General features: G+C 44.8%; 1 protein-coding gene across 1 annotated transcript in view; it reads right to left on the bottom strand.

The window, feature by feature from the left end:
- LOC135371013 (dorsal-ventral patterning protein Sog-like) overlaps nucleotides 1-20492 on the bottom strand; it is a 129364-nt gene that overhangs the window by 3401 nt on the left and 105471 nt on the right. The window contains exons 8-22 of the mRNA XM_064604983.1: nucleotides 8417-8551; nucleotides 7865-7956; nucleotides 7072-7216; nucleotides 6893-6978; nucleotides 6701-6820; nucleotides 6484-6628; nucleotides 5819-6039; nucleotides 4414-4542; nucleotides 3417-3614; nucleotides 2500-2593; nucleotides 1946-2109; nucleotides 1760-1868; nucleotides 1381-1476; nucleotides 218-315; nucleotides 52-151 (exon numbers count right to left, since the gene is read on the bottom strand). Coding sequence (XP_064461053.1) covers nucleotides 52-151; nucleotides 218-315; nucleotides 1381-1476; nucleotides 1760-1868; nucleotides 1946-2109; nucleotides 2500-2593; nucleotides 3417-3614; nucleotides 4414-4542; nucleotides 5819-6039; nucleotides 6484-6628; nucleotides 6701-6820; nucleotides 6893-6978; nucleotides 7072-7216; nucleotides 7865-7956; nucleotides 8417-8551 — 1932 coding nt within the window. The remainder of the gene's footprint in view (nucleotides 1-51; nucleotides 152-217; nucleotides 316-1380; nucleotides 1477-1759; nucleotides 1869-1945; nucleotides 2110-2499; nucleotides 2594-3416; nucleotides 3615-4413; nucleotides 4543-5818; nucleotides 6040-6483; nucleotides 6629-6700; nucleotides 6821-6892; nucleotides 6979-7071; nucleotides 7217-7864; nucleotides 7957-8416; nucleotides 8552-20492) is intronic.

The following is a 20492-nucleotide window of genomic DNA, read 5'->3' as shown; positions in this document are numbered from 1 at the left end:
AGGTTCTATTTAGTACATCCAGAACAAATAATGAAGAAATGTATTTCTTACAGCTGTCTGCACACCGAGGGCAGCACTCGTCATCTTTCTGGATTTTGATGGGGCAGGACAACTTCGCACACTTCTGCCGCCTGCACCTCGATTTGCCATCCTGTAATCATACGCAAGCGAGGCACAGTCAATACCAAAGTGTCCAAAAAAGTGCCTTCCTTCGTACCTTGCAGTGGCAGCTTATGCATTTCATTTCTCCGAATGGCTGAACTGTAGGATGCCACTCTGCACCATTGGTGAATACTTGTAACTGGAACTGGCATCCTATTGGGTTTTAAAAAGAAAACGGCAATGCAATGATGATGGATGGTGGGGAGGTACCGCTCTACAACACTTTAAACTGTGTTCTTGCGGGATGTTACGAGGGGCGTTCAAGTCAAACTGGGACTTTTCATCTTTCGCACTTACAGGCGAGAAATTAGTTTTATTTTTCAACGTAATCTCCAGCTGGCACTAATGCACTTGTCCCAGCGTTTCACGAGGGCTTGGATGCCAGCAGCGTAGAAATCCTTACCGACGCGTAGCAGCCATGATCGGACCGCATTCTTGACCTCGTCGTAGCAGCTGAAGTGGCGGCCCCCAAGGAACGCCTTCAGTGGCCCGAAGAGATGGAAATCGCTGGGGGCGAGGTCTGGACTGTAAGGGGGATGTGGCAGCAACTCCCAGCCAAGTTCCTGTAAGGTGCGTGTAGTGAGATGCGCGGAATGCGGGCGTGCATCGTCTTGTAGGAGGAGGACTCCTTTGGTGATGAGACCTGGCTTTCCGAAACTGGAGGTGTCCATGAATGATAGTGTTCAACGTTCCCACAGAAAGGTCCGTCTTTCGAGCCAGTTCGAGACATGTTATCCGTCGGTCCTTGAGGATCAGGCGCTCCACAAGTGGGATGTTGTCAGGAACTCTGACACTGGGCTCTGAGCCGCCCCGGCCGGGATCGTCCTGCACTGATGTACGGCCGTCTCGGAACCGTTTGCACCACTCAAACGCTTTGCTGCTGCTAAGTGTATAGTGGCCATACCGGGCCTGAAGTCTTCTGTGAATTTCAGATGACTTTACGCCTTGATGCACGAGAAACTTCATGACAATTCGCTGTTCGATGTGCGCGCTCACCTCGTTGTCGGCCATCTTGTCTAGCACATGTCTTCTGTTTTGCACAAACTTTGGACCACTACATGGTGAACGCGGAGGCCTGTCGCGTGTGAAAATGATGAAAAAGAAGTAGCGAGAGCCATTTGTACACTCAGGAGACAGAAAGTCCCGGTTCGACTTGAACGCCCCTCGTATTTATGTCGTTAGATGGTTCAAAGGCACTCACAAAAGGCTGTGACTTACCCCCACTTGCCAAGATTTCTTTTGGTGTCAGCTTTGTTGCTTGGTCTCCCATGTGTAGAGGGATGTCGCGTGTCTGTGACTTCACGGGCATCACATCTAAAAATAAAGCGTGGGAGGAACATGTGAGAACTTTGAAAGGACCAGATTATTTTCTGAAGAAAAACTCATGGAGGGGGCTCGCACTGCCCCTTTAACGACAACGTGATTTTGCATCCATGCTTTATAATGAGGACTCTTCAGTGTGTAGTTTCCCCTCTTTTTGACCTTCGCATTACCTCTACATATCGGGGGAGTTTCTACTCTTTCAACGAGCCACCAACATAGGAGCGTCGAGACTTAAAAAGTGAGCACCCTTAGATGGGGTTCGACGTTCACTTACTGGGACATTTCTTGCAGCATGACAATGCATTTTCTCTGTATGCATCTTTTTCTGGGCAGTTAAGCGGAGGGCACGTTATTCGCCTGCACTCCACAGTCAATGTTATGGGCTGGAACAAAGTGCAAGATGCAAAAGTCGTAGAAAAGAACAAAGCCTACAGTAGTTAATTTCAGTTCCTGAACTTACCTGGCATGTGCAGACTGCACAGCGACTGAAGCCGAAGGGCGGGATGTAGGGATGCCACTTAGAGCCTGCCAAGTGGAACTTTTTGTCTCCTTCCAGAAAGCATCCAGCGCGAGACTTTGTGTCTTTTGAGACAGGAAACGACGAGTTTATGCTGCTTGCTTCGTCTGAAAAGAATTAAGGACATGATTAAACACATTAAGAAGCAATGTGTTTTGCGGTTTAATGTTTTTGAAAATTGGAGGTAAAAAAATTGGGTCACATCAGCCTGAAAAGCAAATTTTCGGGTGGACAACAAGAAAAGAGCACTCCTCGCATTTCACATGAACATGAAACGCTAAGCAGCTTTTGTGAATGCATAGCGCTGAGCATTCTCCAGCGGGCTGCAGTCGTAGCTGGGGTTTTTCGGGTGTTACCACAACAGACGATGGTGCAAATCGATGGTAAAGATGGGTTTTATAGGGCTTTACCACACAAGGCTTTAGTTGTAGGCGATCTGGATTTTTACGGATGACAGTGGTATGTCGTAAGGGAGAACGAAGCAGTAAACAACCCACCCTGACACGTCGGGCAGCATTCTCCCGGAAGTGTTACAGCGTTTTGGCAGTGAAGAGGAGGACACACCACGGGTTCACAAACCAAGCGGCCCCTCTGAAATATACGCATAAACACAACGTAGAATGAGAGGTGGTGCTTTGCTGACTTTGTGATGTGCATGCACAGGTTTCTCACAATGGCAAGGTACATGCAAAAAATGATTTGTAATTTAGTATAATTTTGTCTGTTTGTGACGTCACAAAGCTTGAGAAATCTCTACGAAGGAGGGCTAAGTTAGTCATGATCACGTGACAAATATGTTTCGGAAGTGAAGACGGTGTAATTACTACACTTAGTCAAACACTACATCTGTGTGCTGAAAGCAGTAGAGGCGAGCCCAAGAATATATTCTATGCTTAAACTGATGAATACATTAACACGTTTGTCCGGCACGAAGTATGAGCATGTTTTGGCTCTTACACATCTCTGTGTGCCTAGATTTAATCGGACAGGGAGGCCTAAAATTATCCTGCATAAACAAAACGTTTCATTGCAATTAATGTGGGAATTAAAGATAAGGCTGTAAACATACAACCGCCAACGCATGGTTCGCTAGCACTTAACAAAACGTTACCGAAAAAGAGGGTTTCCGCTGGGGGCCTCAGATAAAACCCTAGCTGACGAGCACCCCGTGACAATTAGGGTGCAGTGCAGGTCAAATATACACTGGTAACAAATTCTTAGACACCCTTACGTTACATGCAAACCCCGATGCAAATGCAAAAGGATGTACGAAGCAACGACGCTTGCCTCCAATTAAGTACCTGACACCCCTCGTAACGTGAATTCTGACGCCCCTGAAATTCTACATCGACTGAACCCTGGTGAGAAGAACGGCAACATTTTTATCTGAGTGACGTGTGCAAGCAGGGCGTACTTGACAGGAGCACATGACGCACTCTTCGTGACGGGCCGTCCACTGAGCGCCATCCTCGAAGACCTCACCGTCGTAGTAGCACTTGTGGTTGGACTCAATGCGGTACACCTCGTTGTTTTCGCCCAGGTCGTTGGGATAGCCCCTGACCGTGAGCACGTTCTTTTCTGGATCCGGTAGACACTGCGGTGGAATCGGGATCTGCAGGTTCCAAAGGATAAAAATGACGTGATTGATACCTGTAGTAATACTTAGAGCCCGAAGTGTTCGGGAAATATTTTTTTTCTAAATTCGGGGGGGGGGGGGGGGGGGGTAAAAATCGGGCGAATGAACGTGTGCTCCAAATTCACGCGAGTTCGGGTGGAGAAACTTCCAGTATGCTAATTTCGGGGAGAAATCGGGCTCAGTTACTGAAATTAACTGTCCTGGTTTGGTACAAACGGTGATGTAACTGCACTCGCTCCCAAACAAGTTAGCGTGCATTCCTACAGATGTCTCAGCGAGGGCAATTTGCTGGGTAAAAATTGGGTTTCACCCTAAAGAAGCAACCTTCAATTCGGAGTGCAAATTCGAGGAAGAATCCAGTTAAACCCCAAAAACTTCACGCTGTAGTAATAGCTATTGAAAGGGAATCATGTTTTATGTGCCATGTTTACTCCAATAATTAACACACTTTTTTACTCAAAAGCATAGAGTGTCATACAGGAGGTGTGTGAATTTTTTTAGGGAAAAAAATTCCTCGCAGCACATCTTCCACTAATGTTTTATTGTGAAATTATTTTATTGAGCCTGTGTTTCCGTAACCGACAGGCATTTCCTCGTCATCGTTTACATCACAATACTAAGTTAATACAAGGTCGTCATCTGTTCTGCCAAGAACTGAAGAAGTTCCACTTAAACCGTCAAGCTTTCCACAATAATAATGTTGAGACTTATTGTAACGTACCATGTGACAATAATCTGCTCGCAAACGGTGTGCAAGACAAAGAAAAGTACTTGCATCTCTGATGTGCCCTCGAAGTTCCACCTGTTTCATCTTTCCAGTTTTAGATGTCACAAGGAGATACGACGAGCCGCTGCTCAGACGGTACAGAGTAGCTCCACTAGGCTCTTCCAAGGTATCCTCTAACTGTTGTGGAAAACAAGATAGGCAAGGTTTGTACCCACAGGACAAGCAAAAAAGTTGTTTCTTCAATGTTTTTTCGTGTCTACGGCCAAGATGTGCTAATTCACCTCGAGACCTGTGCCTATTCAGTTATTTGTAGATACATATTGGACACGTCACCTAACGTACACTTGATCATAATGAGTAGCAGATGAGATAAAAGATTGACATACAGTTATTTTAGATCAGAAGGGGTAGATGCAATTGTAGTTTGTGTTATTTTGGGTTAACTACAGTAGAATCTCGATGATACGATCACGAATGATACGAATTATTTTCCGGTCCCGGCCGGAATGCCTATTCTTCCCATGTATTACAGTTCGGATGATACAAACACGTTATGCTGCCTTTACGGATGACACGAATGAGCCGAGGACGCGACAGAGGTTGGTCCCCCGTGACGCGAGAGTGCGCGAGTCATGCTGCTCCTTCTTTCGAAAAGGGTGGGATATCCTCACCATCCTCACCACGAACTCTCTTACGTCATTTTCAGCAATGCGAGTAATGCCTCTCCCTGTGGTGGTGGTGGTGGAGGAGATAAGATCAAAGGGATTAGGCGGCCCAGGAACCATATCGCCTTATCTCTGTTTTGACCTTTTTACCCCCTCGCAACAATAAACCGCGAAGCTGTGTGTCATCGCACTGGCGAAAAACACGAACACATGGAGGGAACATATCAGGACAACTTCTGGCAACATTACGCGTCACGATTTCGCAAGTCGGCTTCACCTGACGCCTGCGTGCTTTAGGAGAAGCTTGCTTTAGAACATTGCCGCCCGACTCGCGGGCATGCTCGCGGATGGAGAGCACGTGCTAGGTCTTTTGAATCATCTCGCGAATTTGGGCAACATTGGCCAAAAACGTAGACACAAAAGCGTTACGGCCAACCTTCACTGACAGTAATGGAAAATGAACAGTCACTGTCTATTTTCTTGCCTCAATTTTTATTTTGGTTTAATTCGTTTGATACCATTTTTTCCCGCTACCGCGCGAGATTCGTATAATCGAGATTCTACTCTAACATGCTTTGATCATGTGACACTAAAACTTTCTCTTGGCAGTTGCCCCAGGGGATATTCCTACACCAGCTAAATCTGCACCCGAGGAAACCCTATGCGTGAACCACCGGTTGTGCTCTTCTGTGTAGTAAGAGCAACCAAAGAAAATGAAAGGAGGAACAACAAAAATAGAGATAGCTTTCAATCGAGAACCTTTGTGTTCTTAGCAGCACTACACTTGCCTCATCTCCATTGATCTTCTGCAGCACACGCTGGACGCTGCGAGCGCTAGGCAACAAGTGAAGCGCTGGAGAAATTTCAAGAAGCTCCAGCAAGTGGCGCTCTCCAGGATCCAGCCCAGAGACGAAGATGGAATAGTGGAGACGACAGGCTTTATCAACCGCAAGCCATGCTTGACCTGCTGCGCTGCTGTTCCCTTCTGGTATCAGCAGCACGGGTGCCTCTAAGTGGAAAAGTCATTCCCCCCCACTTAAATAAGATATCAAAGAAAGTGGGCCCGACAGCGACATACTCTAGGTATAAAAGAGCTGCAAAAACACCGACCAGAATAAAAATGACAAATATCAATATTTTATCAATATAGTGATAACATCAATTGGGAAAATATTGATAATATATCAAGACAAATATCAGTACTGTTCCATCCTTAGTAGGGAATCCAGTAGAAATGCAGAGTGATACGTACTTGGATTGGTTACACACTCACAAAGAAGCCCCAATCATTTTTTTTACACTAAATACAACCTAGTGCAGTGACCTGCGATTCCTCTTTCTCATTTTTTTTTTTTTTACAATACAGCACAAGGCCTAGCGTCTACTTTTCACTAGGTGTCCCTCACCGATATTTGTTTGTTGAAGACAACGCGAAACAAGTAACTGGTCTTACCACTGAGAAATGCATCTGAGTACAGCCTTTGCTTGACACGACCGCGTAGCTCACTTTGTCCCTCAGCTAAAACCTTGAAAGTCAGATCATCCGTCAGAAGCATTTCCAGAACTTGCGTCGTGCCTCGCGTGAAAGTGCCATTCGTCTGGAATGTCAAAAAACCGTCCAACACTCTCGAAACAGGAAAAATATCGGAGGAAACACTGGCAGCGCTTACCCACTGGTAGGCGAATGGGGGATTGTACGAAGCTGCCATAGTCCGAACCTCATTATCGGCTGGACTGTCTGTTTCCAGTACGACCACCATCGGCGCAGCAGTCATTCCGGATGCGTATGCCTGTTCGCGTAACAGTCACTATAAGGATTCCTCAAGAAAAACCTGTTCCGTTCTAACTGTTCTTCAACCGACCTGATACGATATGGACGCATCACTGTTGACGTTGAGCACAGCAAATCCGGCATTAGACGTTTCGGCGGTGAGAACGGCCTGAAATACTGCAAAGGAAAAAAAATGCCCGCGTGAATCAGAAACACCACTACAGAGTCAATACTATGTATACCACAGGGACATGGGTGGACCCTACTCACTGTTGCAAGTAGGCTTAATGACTATTTGTCCCATAATGTGTCTCTTGCCATCGGGAGAAATCATTTTCATCCTCAGCTTCCCGCTCATTAAGCTCGCCTGATGCTCCGGTAAGAGGGCCATCTTGACGCTGGCAACATTCTGTGACTGAAAGAACATGACTTCAGTTGCCATCCTCATTGAAGAGCTCGAAACTACAAAGTGCTAAGACACCACACTTCAGAATAGCGGCTTTTATATCTTTGCCATTCCCGAGAAGGCCAACAAGTAGTTGCGTGTGTGAGCTCTTTCAAATGTATTAATGGTTTTATAGAAAAAGGAGTAACACTCGGATGGACCTATGAGTACCGAAGCTAGTGTGTTGTGATAAGGAGGCCATTGAACAGGTGGTAGTCATGTTTTTCCATTACTGAGGGCTACGCGTGACTACGCTGTCACATTGGGGCACAGGGCGTCCAGTGCCAACTTTGTAGGGAACCGTGTACCTGGTGCCTGTAGGCGAATGGGCCCAGGGAAAGTGCAGGGCGCCCTACTAGCCAGGATTTCAGTCAGCTCCTAGTCTCAGCATAGTAAATGGTTAACTTAACCACAAGCCTCTGAGGGCAGTGGCCTTGGGAGAGATCACATGCCTCTGAGAGCCAATAGGAGTTATCAAGGCTCGGACGTGGAGACTTTTATTAATAATGTAAAAACTAATCAAACGAAATTAAAAGTTGCCTAACTAAAATCCTATGCACAAAACCTCACGGAGAGATTACCCCTAATATTCCATAACATTTTATTCAACATGCTCACCACATGAAGTTTTGGTAGAGTAATGTCCGAGCTGCTGATTACGTCAGACATTTCATCAAGGATGCTGATCTTGACCACTACATCCCTGGCATCTGCAATACGCAACATAAGCCGTAAACCACCAAACTTAAAGGGACACTAAAGCGCAAAAGTTTCTCCTCGCTGAATGAAATATCACGTTACCTTGACAACAACGCAAAAGGAACGAGATTCACCCGTTGCGTCCTCCGTGATTTACAAGCGGAGGAAACTGCAATTTACCCTTTCTCACTCACTCTCTTTCTCAAAAAGCGTGACAATGCGGAGAGACCTGGGATTGGTCTCCTCAAACGATCTCCCGTGATGATTGGCCATATACTTTGACCAATGAGTGTCCGTTCTGCATCGATTATAAATCACGAACAAAGCAATGAACGAATCCCGTTCCTTTTGTGTCAGTGTCAAAGTAACGGCAGTGCGAAATTTTAGCACTTTAGTGCCCCTTTACAGTCCACTTGACTCCCAGGTGCAATTGCATACTTGCAGGTGGAAAGGTATAGACCGTGTACGAACCTGTGGGAGCGAATATTCCGTTAAAGATCACAGTCACGTGAATGTCGTTCCTGGCAGGCGAAATAGAAGCGACGCCGCCGGCGCCCAAGGTTTCCTTCACACCGGCTTGAGGCAGCATCAGTGAGCTGAAGACGTCTGCGAAAGAATATACGCGAAATTAGAGGACTCGTGAGCTAGGCAGCGTACATAGTTTCGGTTTCTTTAAATCTCTTCTTAACTGCTACACACGGCGTTCTTCAAGACTACAGGCAAATGTACAGTGGGCGGGATATCGCACTCAAACGGATTTTTTTGCCTCTCAAGCATATGTAACAGTCCCCCCCCCCCCCCCGAGTTTTTAGATTTACGCGCGCAAAACATTTTGCTTCTCTTATAAAACACGCAGAATAATTAATGCGTCCCTTAGGCTTTTGGAATGATCGTGCAGCTGATGTAACTACATTAGGCAGCTTGAATCGATTAGCAGACTCGGAGCTACAATAATTATTTTTCATTTTGAACCACGAGTTTTAATTCCATCGAATTATTATTATTATTTCTTTCTGTTTTTTATTTTTTATTTTTACCGCAGGATGCATTCTACAATGGAGAATAAAGTCAGACGTGTATTTTGTCCGTCCGTGGAAGTCTCCTGTAAAGCGTGCTTTCACTGCAGTGGCGCGATGTATGCAGGAGAAGCAGTCATGCGATATTTTCGCATTCAAGATATTTTAGGCGTGGAACGGGCACAGAGAGGGTAAGCGTATTCATCTTCCTCAATGCAGAATGCATTCTTTAAATAGCGAGTGAAGTCAGACGAAGCGCATGTCTGCGCCTGTGGCACGTCTTCTGTAAAGCGTGCTTTCACTGCACTGATACTGTGTACGCAGGAGAAGCACCAAATCAATATTTCTCGAGTTGAGAAATTTTAGGCATGGATCACCGGATGCGGCTCAAAGTCGCTTTTAGCTGGTTGGCTGCGATAGTGCAGACACGCGAAGCTGGCTTCATTGTGGTGATTCACATTCATACCTGTGTAGTAATGTCGTTACTGTAATGATATTACAGCAATGAACTACTTTTTCTGGTAATTTGTAATGTAATGCATTACTTTTGACATTATGTAATTTGTAATGGAACTTCATTACATTTGGGCAGTAATTTTAATGACATTACTCATTACTTTTTACAAAAGAATCGAGTGTGTGTTCTGTGTCGGTACTTGGCAGAAACAGAGTTGGCGACTGGCGAGTTCAAATTCTAACGCCCACTATAAACGGTGACGCACTCAATCGGCACAGAATAAAATATACCTGGTTGTTACAACATAGTGTTGCCTTACAATGACTTTCCACATCTGCAATATCGTTAAGATTCAGCTCGCAGTAATGATTTTCTAATGTCATTACTTTTTTGCAGTAACAGTAATGTAATTTCATTACATTTCGATTGCAGTAATGAGTAATGTAATTTAATTAAAATGTAACTGGAGTAATGGGTAATGTAACTGAATTACATTTTAGAAGTAATTTACCCACGTATGTTCACATTGAATTCATCATGGAATCGCCCCAAATAGCAAACTTTGAGAAGCACATTTACGGTGTCTCTAAACCAGCCAAAATCTCGACCTTTCAGCAACATAAAATTGTTTTGCCCACGGTCAAACAAAGCTCGTAAACACAGTGCCCTAAAAGCGATGCTTACATCCGTGGTGTGCATTCGGTCCTCACCTTGAGATTCATCATCAGCGCCTTTGATCAAATTACCTCTGACAATGAATTATTTACTTATTTATTTATTTATTTAAATTCTTAAAGGGCCAAGTGACATTACATAATTGATACATCCGGCATGAGATTGTATTTGTAAACGCACACGAAGGAATAGTGCACACTAGTGTAGCGAAGACCAACCGCAAAGTAATTTAAGGATTTGGTGTACGTGACGAGACGCACTGTCGCGGTGTACCAAAGGAAAGACGGGTCCCGTGACCTTGCGTATTCAACCCTCCCCAATATGACGACGTCCCTACCTGTCGGGACACCTCTTTGATGTACAGAAGGGCTGTAATAAGGAAAGTAATTACGGACATGTATATATTGTAAATAAAGGCTACGTTGGGCAGTTGGTCCACGAAAGAGACGACGAACGAGTTGCTGTCCTTTTTCCCTGGCATAAGTGCCGGACTACACTCATCGACGTTTTAGGGATACGTCCCTGTAAGTTTGCTACACTAGTATACACTAAACATTACGATGTTACAATGCATTACAATACGACACGCATATCACGCACTAGACATACCCTCGTTAAAACAACGCCTACGTCGAACACAACAATATTTTACTATATTAGGTACGAAGATAGTTAAAAAGGTGAGACACGGAGATGAGCGTGATTTGTGACTCCGACAATATTATGCGGAAGATCGATTCATTCGTGAACAGCACGAAAAAATTATATTTTATAAATCAACCTCGTTTAAAGAATCATTAAATGCCATGAAATGCGTTAGGAGTTTCGAATACTTAATTTCTTAATTTAATTAATTTATTTATAAAACAATGAAAATGCACAAAAATACTCCCTGTGGTCAAAACAGTTCCGTGGCTCCGCACGGTCAAATCTCCCAAATACCTGGAAAGCTTCCAATGTGAACGTGCGACTAACCCCCAAAATGCCCAATTCATAATGCCAGTCGCATTACCATTAGTTCGTATGGCATCAACGCGTACTTTGTTAATGAAATCGGCATATTGTAACGAGACACACTCGCATACGAGCTGCATGAATATTAAGCAACAGATCGCGTCGCCCCCTGGTGCAATGCAGTCGCATCTCGTTAGGCACTCACTGCATCATCTAGACTTAAGGTATTCAAGAACGAAGCCTCAACGCGATTCCATAAGACACAACCATACATTCCTCTTCTTTTGTAGTCCCCTGCGTCATTACAGACGCGTCTCACAATCTAGGATACGTGCATCATGCAGGGACGTAAATATACCTTCTCTCCAGGGGGAGCTTCCTTGTTAGAGCGAATGCAAATGAAGCAACCGCGGCACGAACAACAAAAATGCGGCTCGTGCAAACTTCTTCAAACGAGGAGGAAGCGTTTCAGCTCGTTAGGGAGGTTTCTTGCCGTACGAATATGAGGACTGGAATGGAACTTTTTTGTTTTTGCACCGGAAGAAGACGTGCTAACGTAAGATTACCTACAAGTGCAAGGCGTAAGTTGCAGGTTCTTTCTCACTCATAAATCGCGAACGACGTAGCCGACATGAATCCCGTTACTTTTATTTTAATGTCAAGGTAATGGGATCATTTCACTCCGTGAAGAGCTTGTGGACATTTCGACTATAAGGAATGAGGAATCTCTCTTTCCTGCACCCCAACAACACCGAATACCCACTGAATGTACGAATAATGTCGTAACGAATTCGTACGTCCGATGGATATCCCTCATATATCCATCAGACATGCGAATCCGTTAATTAGGACATTATTCGTACATCCAGAGGATATTCGGTGTTGTTGGGGTGCACGCAAAGTTTCTTCCGTGGAAGGCATCCCTGGCTTTAATACCCATTTTCATCTTTCAAAGGAAGGAAAGTTCGCTCCCTGACGTCACCGAAATAAATAACGTCTTGCATAAGGCATTTGACCCCCGAACCAGAGCCGTTTATGGGGAGAGTTTGGCCATTCTTTGATCTTTTGACTCACGTGGCCGGAATGAAAGGCAAGTGGCTGCAGCACGGCGTGGTTTCAAGGTGGTAGCTCCGCTGCAAAATGGCGGCACTGGCCTTGGCACCGCCCCTCCTGTGACGTCAAATGACGCGCTTTGAAACAGGCTCCTCCCAATGACCAAACTCTCCCAATAAACGGTTCTGCTCCAAAAGGCTCTCCAGCGGACCCTATCGGTCGAAATCGCCATATTTCCCGAGTATAATACGCCATGCAAGTAGGTCACCTGTCTCCGCAGCTCCACAGTTTCCCTCTTTCCTCTACTGTCCATGCAGCGACTACATTTGGCCCCTCTCCCAAATAAGAGGGGGGGGGGGGCGACGTTTCAAGGTGAGTCGCACGTGTTTCCGTGGATCCCTGCCGGTCTACGGATTCCCCCTTATTGCTGCCCCGTGATTGGACACACACGTCGTCACGTGGTTTCTCCAAACTTGATCCTCTGCCCTGAGCAGAGACAACCTGTCGTAGCGTATCCGTATTTTGTCGTCACTGCAGGCAGCACGTACGGGGAGAAACAAGGGGGAGACTCCCCTGATCGGCTCGCGTGACGTTTCAGTGACGTCCTGGACAGGATGATCACGTGTCAGCATCCTTTCCCACACCTCTTCCTCCTCCTCGCGTATTACTTGCAGCAGGAGCGAACGGAGACAGGCGCAAAGGGAACGCCCACATGTCCTCGTACTGACATCGCGCATAGGTCTTTGTGCGCGCGAATTTCATATCGTATGGATCACAACGAATTATAATGTAGGTAATAAATTATAAATCTCAAATTGGTGAGAGGAAAAAATGATGCTGGTATTCGGTGGGTCAAGTAATACACCGCGCGTGGAAACAGATATCTACACTCTTAAAAATGAACTTCACCACATAGCACGCTCGTAGCCAACCATAAACTCAAATATGACAACGTTCTCGCCCTAGATTTGTTGAAAACGGGAGGCGGAGCCTATTTCGTGTCATTATGCCCGTTTTCAACAAATCAGGGGCGAGAACGTTGTCATTCGGGTTGATGGTTGGCTAGGGGGCGTGCTATGTGGTGAAGCTCATTTCTAAGAGTGTACGAATTGATGCTTGAAGAGCGAACGACGCGAAAAAGAAAATTAGACATTGGAACAGATTCAGCACAACTGTCGCCCTGCCGTTTCCCCCACAGCGTTTCTTACGTCGTTCGTTACTGAACAGTCGCTTGTATTTAAAACGAATGGTACATATCGAAAGACGGCGACAAAAGGCTTGGACCCGGCTCTCTTTACAAGATTCATTGCACCCATAGAAGGTGGCGCTATCTTGCTGGAGGTCAAAGTGGTCACGCGGGAATTACTAATGAATTCGACGAAGGACCAAGAGTGCAGCGTCGGTTCCCCTTTTCTCTTTTGAGGTTTATATGAGACCATGTAGAGATTAAAAATCGTATCTAAGAACATTTCGTACCAAATCGAGGATATGCATATATACTGTTATGCGAGGAGTGATCATAATGGAGTCGTATAGACCTCTCCCTGCTTATAAACCAATGACGACGTAGTGTTCGACAGCGCCACCAATAGACGAGTTCAGAAAATCCCAGAGTGCTTAGCGTCGCTTTGAACTGTGGGAGTTTACTAATACGAAAGAAACGTGTGGCCTCCAAACCGTTCAGATTTCTTCCCTACCGGTCCATTGTCCACGACGTGTCAAGGTCAGCGAAAGCGAAGCGCGAAGGATTATTCTTCGTTCCCCCACTCAGTAAGCTCCCAGGATGCAATGCGTGCGCAAAGAGCACTGGGATTTTCTGAACTCGTCCATTTGGTAGAGTTGAACTACGCTGGAAGCCAGGGTCTTGAGGGGATTACGATGATCACTGAAAGGGACGCGACCTTCATTCCAACTTTCATATCAATATAGGAGGCAGCAAACAAGTGCGCATTCGTGGAACCTAGCCCTCCCCTTCCGATTTGTTTCGGTTTCAGTCTGTCTACCAACGTCATGATGACGTTTACCGGGTAGAGGTCTATTTTAAAGAGTAAAATACTTAAAAATCTGAAACTCAGTCAGAGTCCAGTTAGTCCCGTTCGGAAACCGCGCACATAGAATGTTTGCACTCTCCGAAACATTTTTCGGAAGCACAAAAGAGAAGGCAGCAGCAAAGAGCAATTTCACGACGCGATTCTCACCCCATCAGGCGAAACAACGCCCTCTAGGCAGTAAAGCCAAACAGTCCGCACGCGCCGTATGCATAATGTGCGAAATCTAAAGTCATGCACTCTCCTCGACAAGTGCGGGCGATGGCAAAACGTGGGCACAGACGCAACTGCAGAAGAAAGAACGGCCCACCTCTGAATGCAAATCAGAAACAAGAAACGTCAAGATATATATATATATATATTTTTTTCTTCTTTTTTTCAGTACATATTTACAGAAACGATGTCGGCGGAGAAAACAAGAGGACGAAGAAGCAGCGAAAAGAGGGTCTCAAATTGCTCTCGCAGAAGAACATCTCCTGGTTCTGAAGAAAAAGGAAGTAACTGTAATGGGATGCAAGCCGTTCGTCGGAGCGCTTCTTATTTGACCCAAAGCTTCCTTCCTTCTAGAATGCAATGCGGGTTTTCGCAAATAGAACTCGTTCGTAGGTCGAACGTGCGTTAGTTGTTCGAGAACGATGCTTCCTCGAAAATAACGAAAGTCGTATTGCCCGTGCTTCTGAAGTGAAGCCATTCGAGCGGTCCTTCGCTGTCCGTGCTATAGAAATGGGGGTGATCGTAAGAATAAAGCGAAATGTGTACATTCATGATCGATAATCAAGGGGTTCGGAAAATGCGAAATTTTTTAGTCTGATCACGGAAAAAAAAAAAAAAACGCGTGTATTCGTGGTTTCGAAACGGAAATTCAGACACTTCATTATTACTATTATTATTTGCGTTGTAAGTGATTTTTCTTTTTTCTGCGTTCTGTCTCTTCCTACGTACTCCAAGAAAACATCTGTAGCTGAGCCGAGTAGTTGATTTGAAAGCTATGATTTTTTCCTCAGTCCCTTCCTGACAGGCCATCTCCCTTCTTATTCAAATTTATTTATTGAAATTAGATCAGATTTTTAGATTTATTTATTTTTAGATTTTTTTCATTTTTAGATTTTTTCATTTTTAGATTTATTTTTATTTCATTTTAAGATTTAGATACTATATTTATTTTATTGTTATTTATCTTTGAGATTAGATTTTTTAGATTTTATGATGCAGCATCTTGATCGAAAAAATACGTCGAATTCAACGAATGCAGATTACTCATCTGCCGACACCTCGCGAGAAAATTATTTGTCAGCGAATTCGCTCTGCTACTTCGTTTATGCTGGCCGAATAGAGTGAGATTTGCACAAAAATTCGTTTGTAAGTTTCCTTTTCAAGAGGCACGTACAAACTAAGAAAAAAAAGGCAAACATGAGAAAACCGGAATTTGTCGTCGCTCGAATAAAAGCTCGACAAAGCAATGCAACGCTATGATGCCAAACCACGTCGACTACTTTCGGTTTCTGTGGAGCGCAGAGTAGTATCTTCTTTGCAAATATGTGCTCGAGCCCACAGAAGCTCAGTCACGTGGAAAAGTCGATACTCGCTTTATGCTGAGGTGGATTCAATGCGGTCCAAATTGCCCCTTGATAGCTTTTCACTGCTTGCACTGTGTTCAGTGTTGACGCAGATATCCCGGGTCTTCGAACCCCAGTGAAAGGCATCCGGATTCAATTCGCGCTAGATGTCAGAACACGTGACGGGAATAAAACGACAAATGCACAGTGGATCTTGCGTTCCCATCGCCATTTGTAATACGGCCAGCACAGTGCACAAAACAATGCACGAAACGCACACAGTGACCTTGTAGAGGTTACGATGTGGAATGGACTAGGCGCACCTGTACCTGAGCTAAACGGAATAGATCTCTACCCGAGAAACATCATCATGACGATGGTAGACAGACGGAAACCGAAACAAATCGGAAGGGGAGGGCTGGGTCCCACGAATGGGCACTTGTTCGCTGCCCCCTATTGAAAGAAAAGTAGGACCGAAGGTCGCGTCCCCTTTCAGAGACCATCGTAATCCCGTCAATACCGTGGCTTTCGAGCACGACCTTGTTCGCCCCTAGCTTTGAGCGTAGTTCAACTCTACCAAATTGGTGGCGCTGTCGAACACTATGACGTCATTTGTTTACAAACAGGGAGAGGTCTATTCAGAACCTCACATGTAATACATATATCGGACTTCGAGAAAGAAAAAAAAAGAGGGGGGGGGGGGAAATGTAAGAGAACGTTGAGCTTCCTCCGGAACCATACGCAATATCTTTGGCTTTTTTTTTTTTTTCAGGAAGTTTCGTGACCACGTTTGCTCTTGGAACAAAACCTGCTACAACGCGAAAATGAAACTTCGCCTGGTAAGAAAGTTCCGCCTTTGGAACAAACTGTGTACACAATCGAAAATTCGATTTTTTTTTGCTCGGCCGTATACTACACGCTAAGAAAAAAAGGAGTAAAATGCGGGGTAATCGCAGCTTCTAGTCCCCTAGACTGCAATTACTCCCAATTTTAGTCCCCTTACCCCGACATTTACTCCCCAGGACTTGAAATTGTCACCGGACTTGACAAAAGGTCTTCCGAATGCAATAGTCAACGTAAATATGTGCTCTCGGTCAATTTGGTGGAATGAGGCTGCATAACTCAGCCAACTCCAACTTAGCAAATTTCCATCCGCACAGAGTAAGAAACAGTTAGCGCTTCTTTTTTCGCAAATTGTGCCCTATGTATGTCGCAAGATTTTATATCACTCGCTATATCACGGTTGACGGTTTGATTCAAAGTATTTTCATGCATGGACACGAATTATGTACCTGGGGCTCTTAGGACAGAGCGTGAAATGCAGTCTCCACTCTATGGCATTCATTTACTCCCGAAAGGGACTATTTTTTGTAGCAGTGCATTTAGTCCCCAAAAAGAGTAAAATTACTCCTTTTTTTTTACTTAGAGTGTATAGCTATTCACCCGTCAATCCATCTCGTATAGCTTCCAAGCTCCGGTGAGTATTTCGAGCTCGTAAATAGACCACATATTCCCCAACAATGAAGCTGCGTGTCACTATAAAACGCATAAACCCCCTGTATCACGCCACCTGTCACGCTTGCCGTTAGCGTGACGAACGGTGCGCTGAAACCTACAACGAGGAGATTGTCTATGTAGTCACGTAGTTTTCGCCTTCTTTTTTTGTCTTTAATTACACGCCGTTTCGGGAGTCGTTAATCAGACGCATTTTTGCACCTTTTTGGAGATCCCATTACGATAATGGAACGTCCATGGCTAATATTTGGACATTGGCAAGCAACGGCTGCATTGTAAAAAAAAGAAAGAAAACGATTAAAAAGACAGAAATCGAAAAGAACGAGAGCTTGCTCCATTAGAGAATTCACGAGGTTTTGGGCAGCGTATACACTCTATAAAAACAGAAATTCACCGCATAGCACACTGTGCGCCAACCATTGCCACGAGTGATAGGGTTATCGATACTGATTGGAAGGGAGAGGAAGGCGTACGCCTTTTTGTGGCAATTTTCATATATCCAAATGGCCACAAAAAGGCGTACACCCCCTCTCTTCTCCAAATAAGAAGCGATAACCCTATCATTCGTGGCAATGGTTGGCACAGAGCCTGTTATGCGGTGAAGCTCAGTTTTTAGAGTGTAGAATTTACTTCGGCGATTTTTAACTTACTTAATTTTATGTTATTTATTAAACTAGCTGATAAAATAATAATCAGAAATTAAATTAATCGCACCAATCTAATTAATTTAACGCTACACCAAAAAGCGCAACGCGAAAACGTTACATGCGATTTTCTTAAGTGTTACCCCTATAAAGGATCGGAAATACGTAAATTATTCGTAGGAAAAAAACAAGGAAAAAAATTAACAACAGGAATGATTACGAAGAAGAGCAATCGAGTCATTATTACACCTGGAACGTTTCAGAACACGTTCCCTTGCGCATTTGGAGTCGGCCCTGCGCATTCCAGCTTGTATTTCTTTCTCGAGATTTCTGCCCTTTCTTCAGAATTCCGAAGCAAATTACGCGCACAAGAAGAAGAAAAAGAAGAAAAAGAGAGTGGCAGAGATAATGGGAGGTCGACTAAAAGAAAAGAAAGTTGCACCGAAGCCGTTAACGGGAGAGCTTCCTTTTCTTTTCGTTTTTTTTTCTCTCTCTCTCTCTCTCACTTTCTGGATGCATCAGGCGGGGGGTCTGCTCATTTAAAAGTTTCCTGGGGACGGTGAATCGATGAAGTATATAGGACGGGCAACTAGAGGGGCATCGCCATCGCAGAGTGCACTAGATTGAGTGGGAAGAGGTGAACTCATAGAGCGGAAAATAAAGCGACGATCAATATTCGACCTTCGCCCTCAACTCAAACCTCCCTCTCTCTCCCCCTTGCAAGTGTCTTTGTTTCATGCACGGGGCTCTTTTTCCCCTTTCACGACATGTCACTCTCCCCTTCTAATGCTGCAGTGGTCAACGATCTCCGACGACCAAGTATAGATTCTATGCTACACGCGTGCGATAAAAGGAGGGACAGAAATATTTGCGTCGGGAGTGTTTCTGATTGGCTCGGGCGTTCGGTTGCCGAGCAACATGCCTGCCAATGGGGACAGCGTGTTGCTCGTGGAGGACCGTGCGTCCGGGGCCGACTTCACTGCCGACATTTTGGCTTACAGCGTCTGACGAAAGCCCAGGAAAAACAGCCAGACAGCACAGATCCGATACGATTGTGGATAAGTCAAAACGGGAAATATAGGTATTAATCGCAAAAAGAACTCACATTAAGAGAGCTGTAAAGAATTGGCCTATGCCTTGGAACGGACGGACGAAAGTGCTGTTAATAAAGTAAAGTGAATGAATAAAAAAAAAAGGCTAACATTCTCACAACGTTCTCATAATTACGGCGTATGATATCAGAGGATATGTAATCGTATACTATACACAACCATAACATGATCGTAGAATGATCGTAGAATGAACCTCATGAATCGAGGTTTCACATGGCTGAGGCTCCTCTTTTAAGCCTTAATGTTAAACTCCGTTATTATATAAAATATTATTTGTCTACAGTTTTCAGCGTTGTCCCCCCAGCTCTCTTTCACAACGTTAAATCACAACATAGTACACTCTTAAAAATGAACTTCACCGCATAGCACGCTCCTAGCCAACCACCATCTCGATTGATATCGTTATCTGCCCTGATTTGCTGAAAACGGGGGGGGGGGGGGGGCGTACGCCATCTTTGTGACAATTATGAACAGCATAAGTGTCACAAAAAAGGCGTACGCCTACCGTTTTGAACAAATCAGGGCACATAGCAATATCATTCGAGTTGATGGTTGGCTAGGAGCATGCTATGCGGTGAAGTTCATTTATATGAGTGTACGTAGAAACACACACAATAATAATAATCACGGCACCTCCATTGAGCTTCCTTCCAAGACGAAAACCTCACGTTCAATATTAACAAAGTTGTACGTTTTCCAGAACCGTACGCTATATCTGGAGAATGGAGAGAACACTGGAGGGTATATCATAACCGGAGTCGTAAAATATTTTACAACCTCTCTCCATAAAATCATGCGCGGAAACCTCTTGGACGCTCGCTCGTAGCGAAAGAGCCCTTTTGATCAGCTCATAAAAAATTCTCGACGCGATAGCTTCAACAGAGAGCGCGCTCCTTTCCTCACGGGAAACAAAGAACGCGATTCCATTTTCCAGACACCCCGAAGGTCCATATACACGGCGCGCGTTCTACAGCAAAAGCCGTATTGAAGGCAATATATTTTCATTTCGTGAATTCAAACACGACTTCCGTGGCTGCTAATCGCAGGGGGCTTTGATTACGCGATTGCAGTTGGGGCTGTTAGCTTCTGCTACGCGACCGACTTTGAGCTCGTTGATTTGATTAGAGCACTGCCTGGCTTCCACGCTTATCTACCCTGGATGGAACTTCTGTTTGTGGACACTGCAGTAGGAACCCCGTTAGGTCAATGGCAAATGCAGCATAAAAGGATCATAGTGGTCTAGGAAGTGAGTCAAAACGTCCAGCTTCTGTACTACTCTGCACGCTGGCAAATTCAGCTTTGTGCGCACCCTATAAAGCATGCTTCACTGCATCCATGCTCTTACTGGGGAAAAGCCCACTTTACGAACCGTACCGCTATGCGCGGCGCTTTCATTTTTATTCATTTACTTATATTTTTTTTTCATTGTCGTGGTGCTCATTGCTTTGCAGATATTTTTATTTTTTTTTTTTTGCTCAGGCGGAGAACCTAACACTGACACTGTTGATTTTCATTCC

This window comes from Ornithodoros turicata, chromosome 10 (assembly GCF_037126465.1).
Source record: "Ornithodoros turicata isolate Travis chromosome 10, ASM3712646v1, whole genome shotgun sequence".
Classification (NCBI taxonomy): Eukaryota; Metazoa; Arthropoda; class Arachnida; order Ixodida; family Argasidae; genus Ornithodoros; species Ornithodoros turicata.
This window is presented reverse-complemented; position numbering and strand designations above follow the sequence as displayed.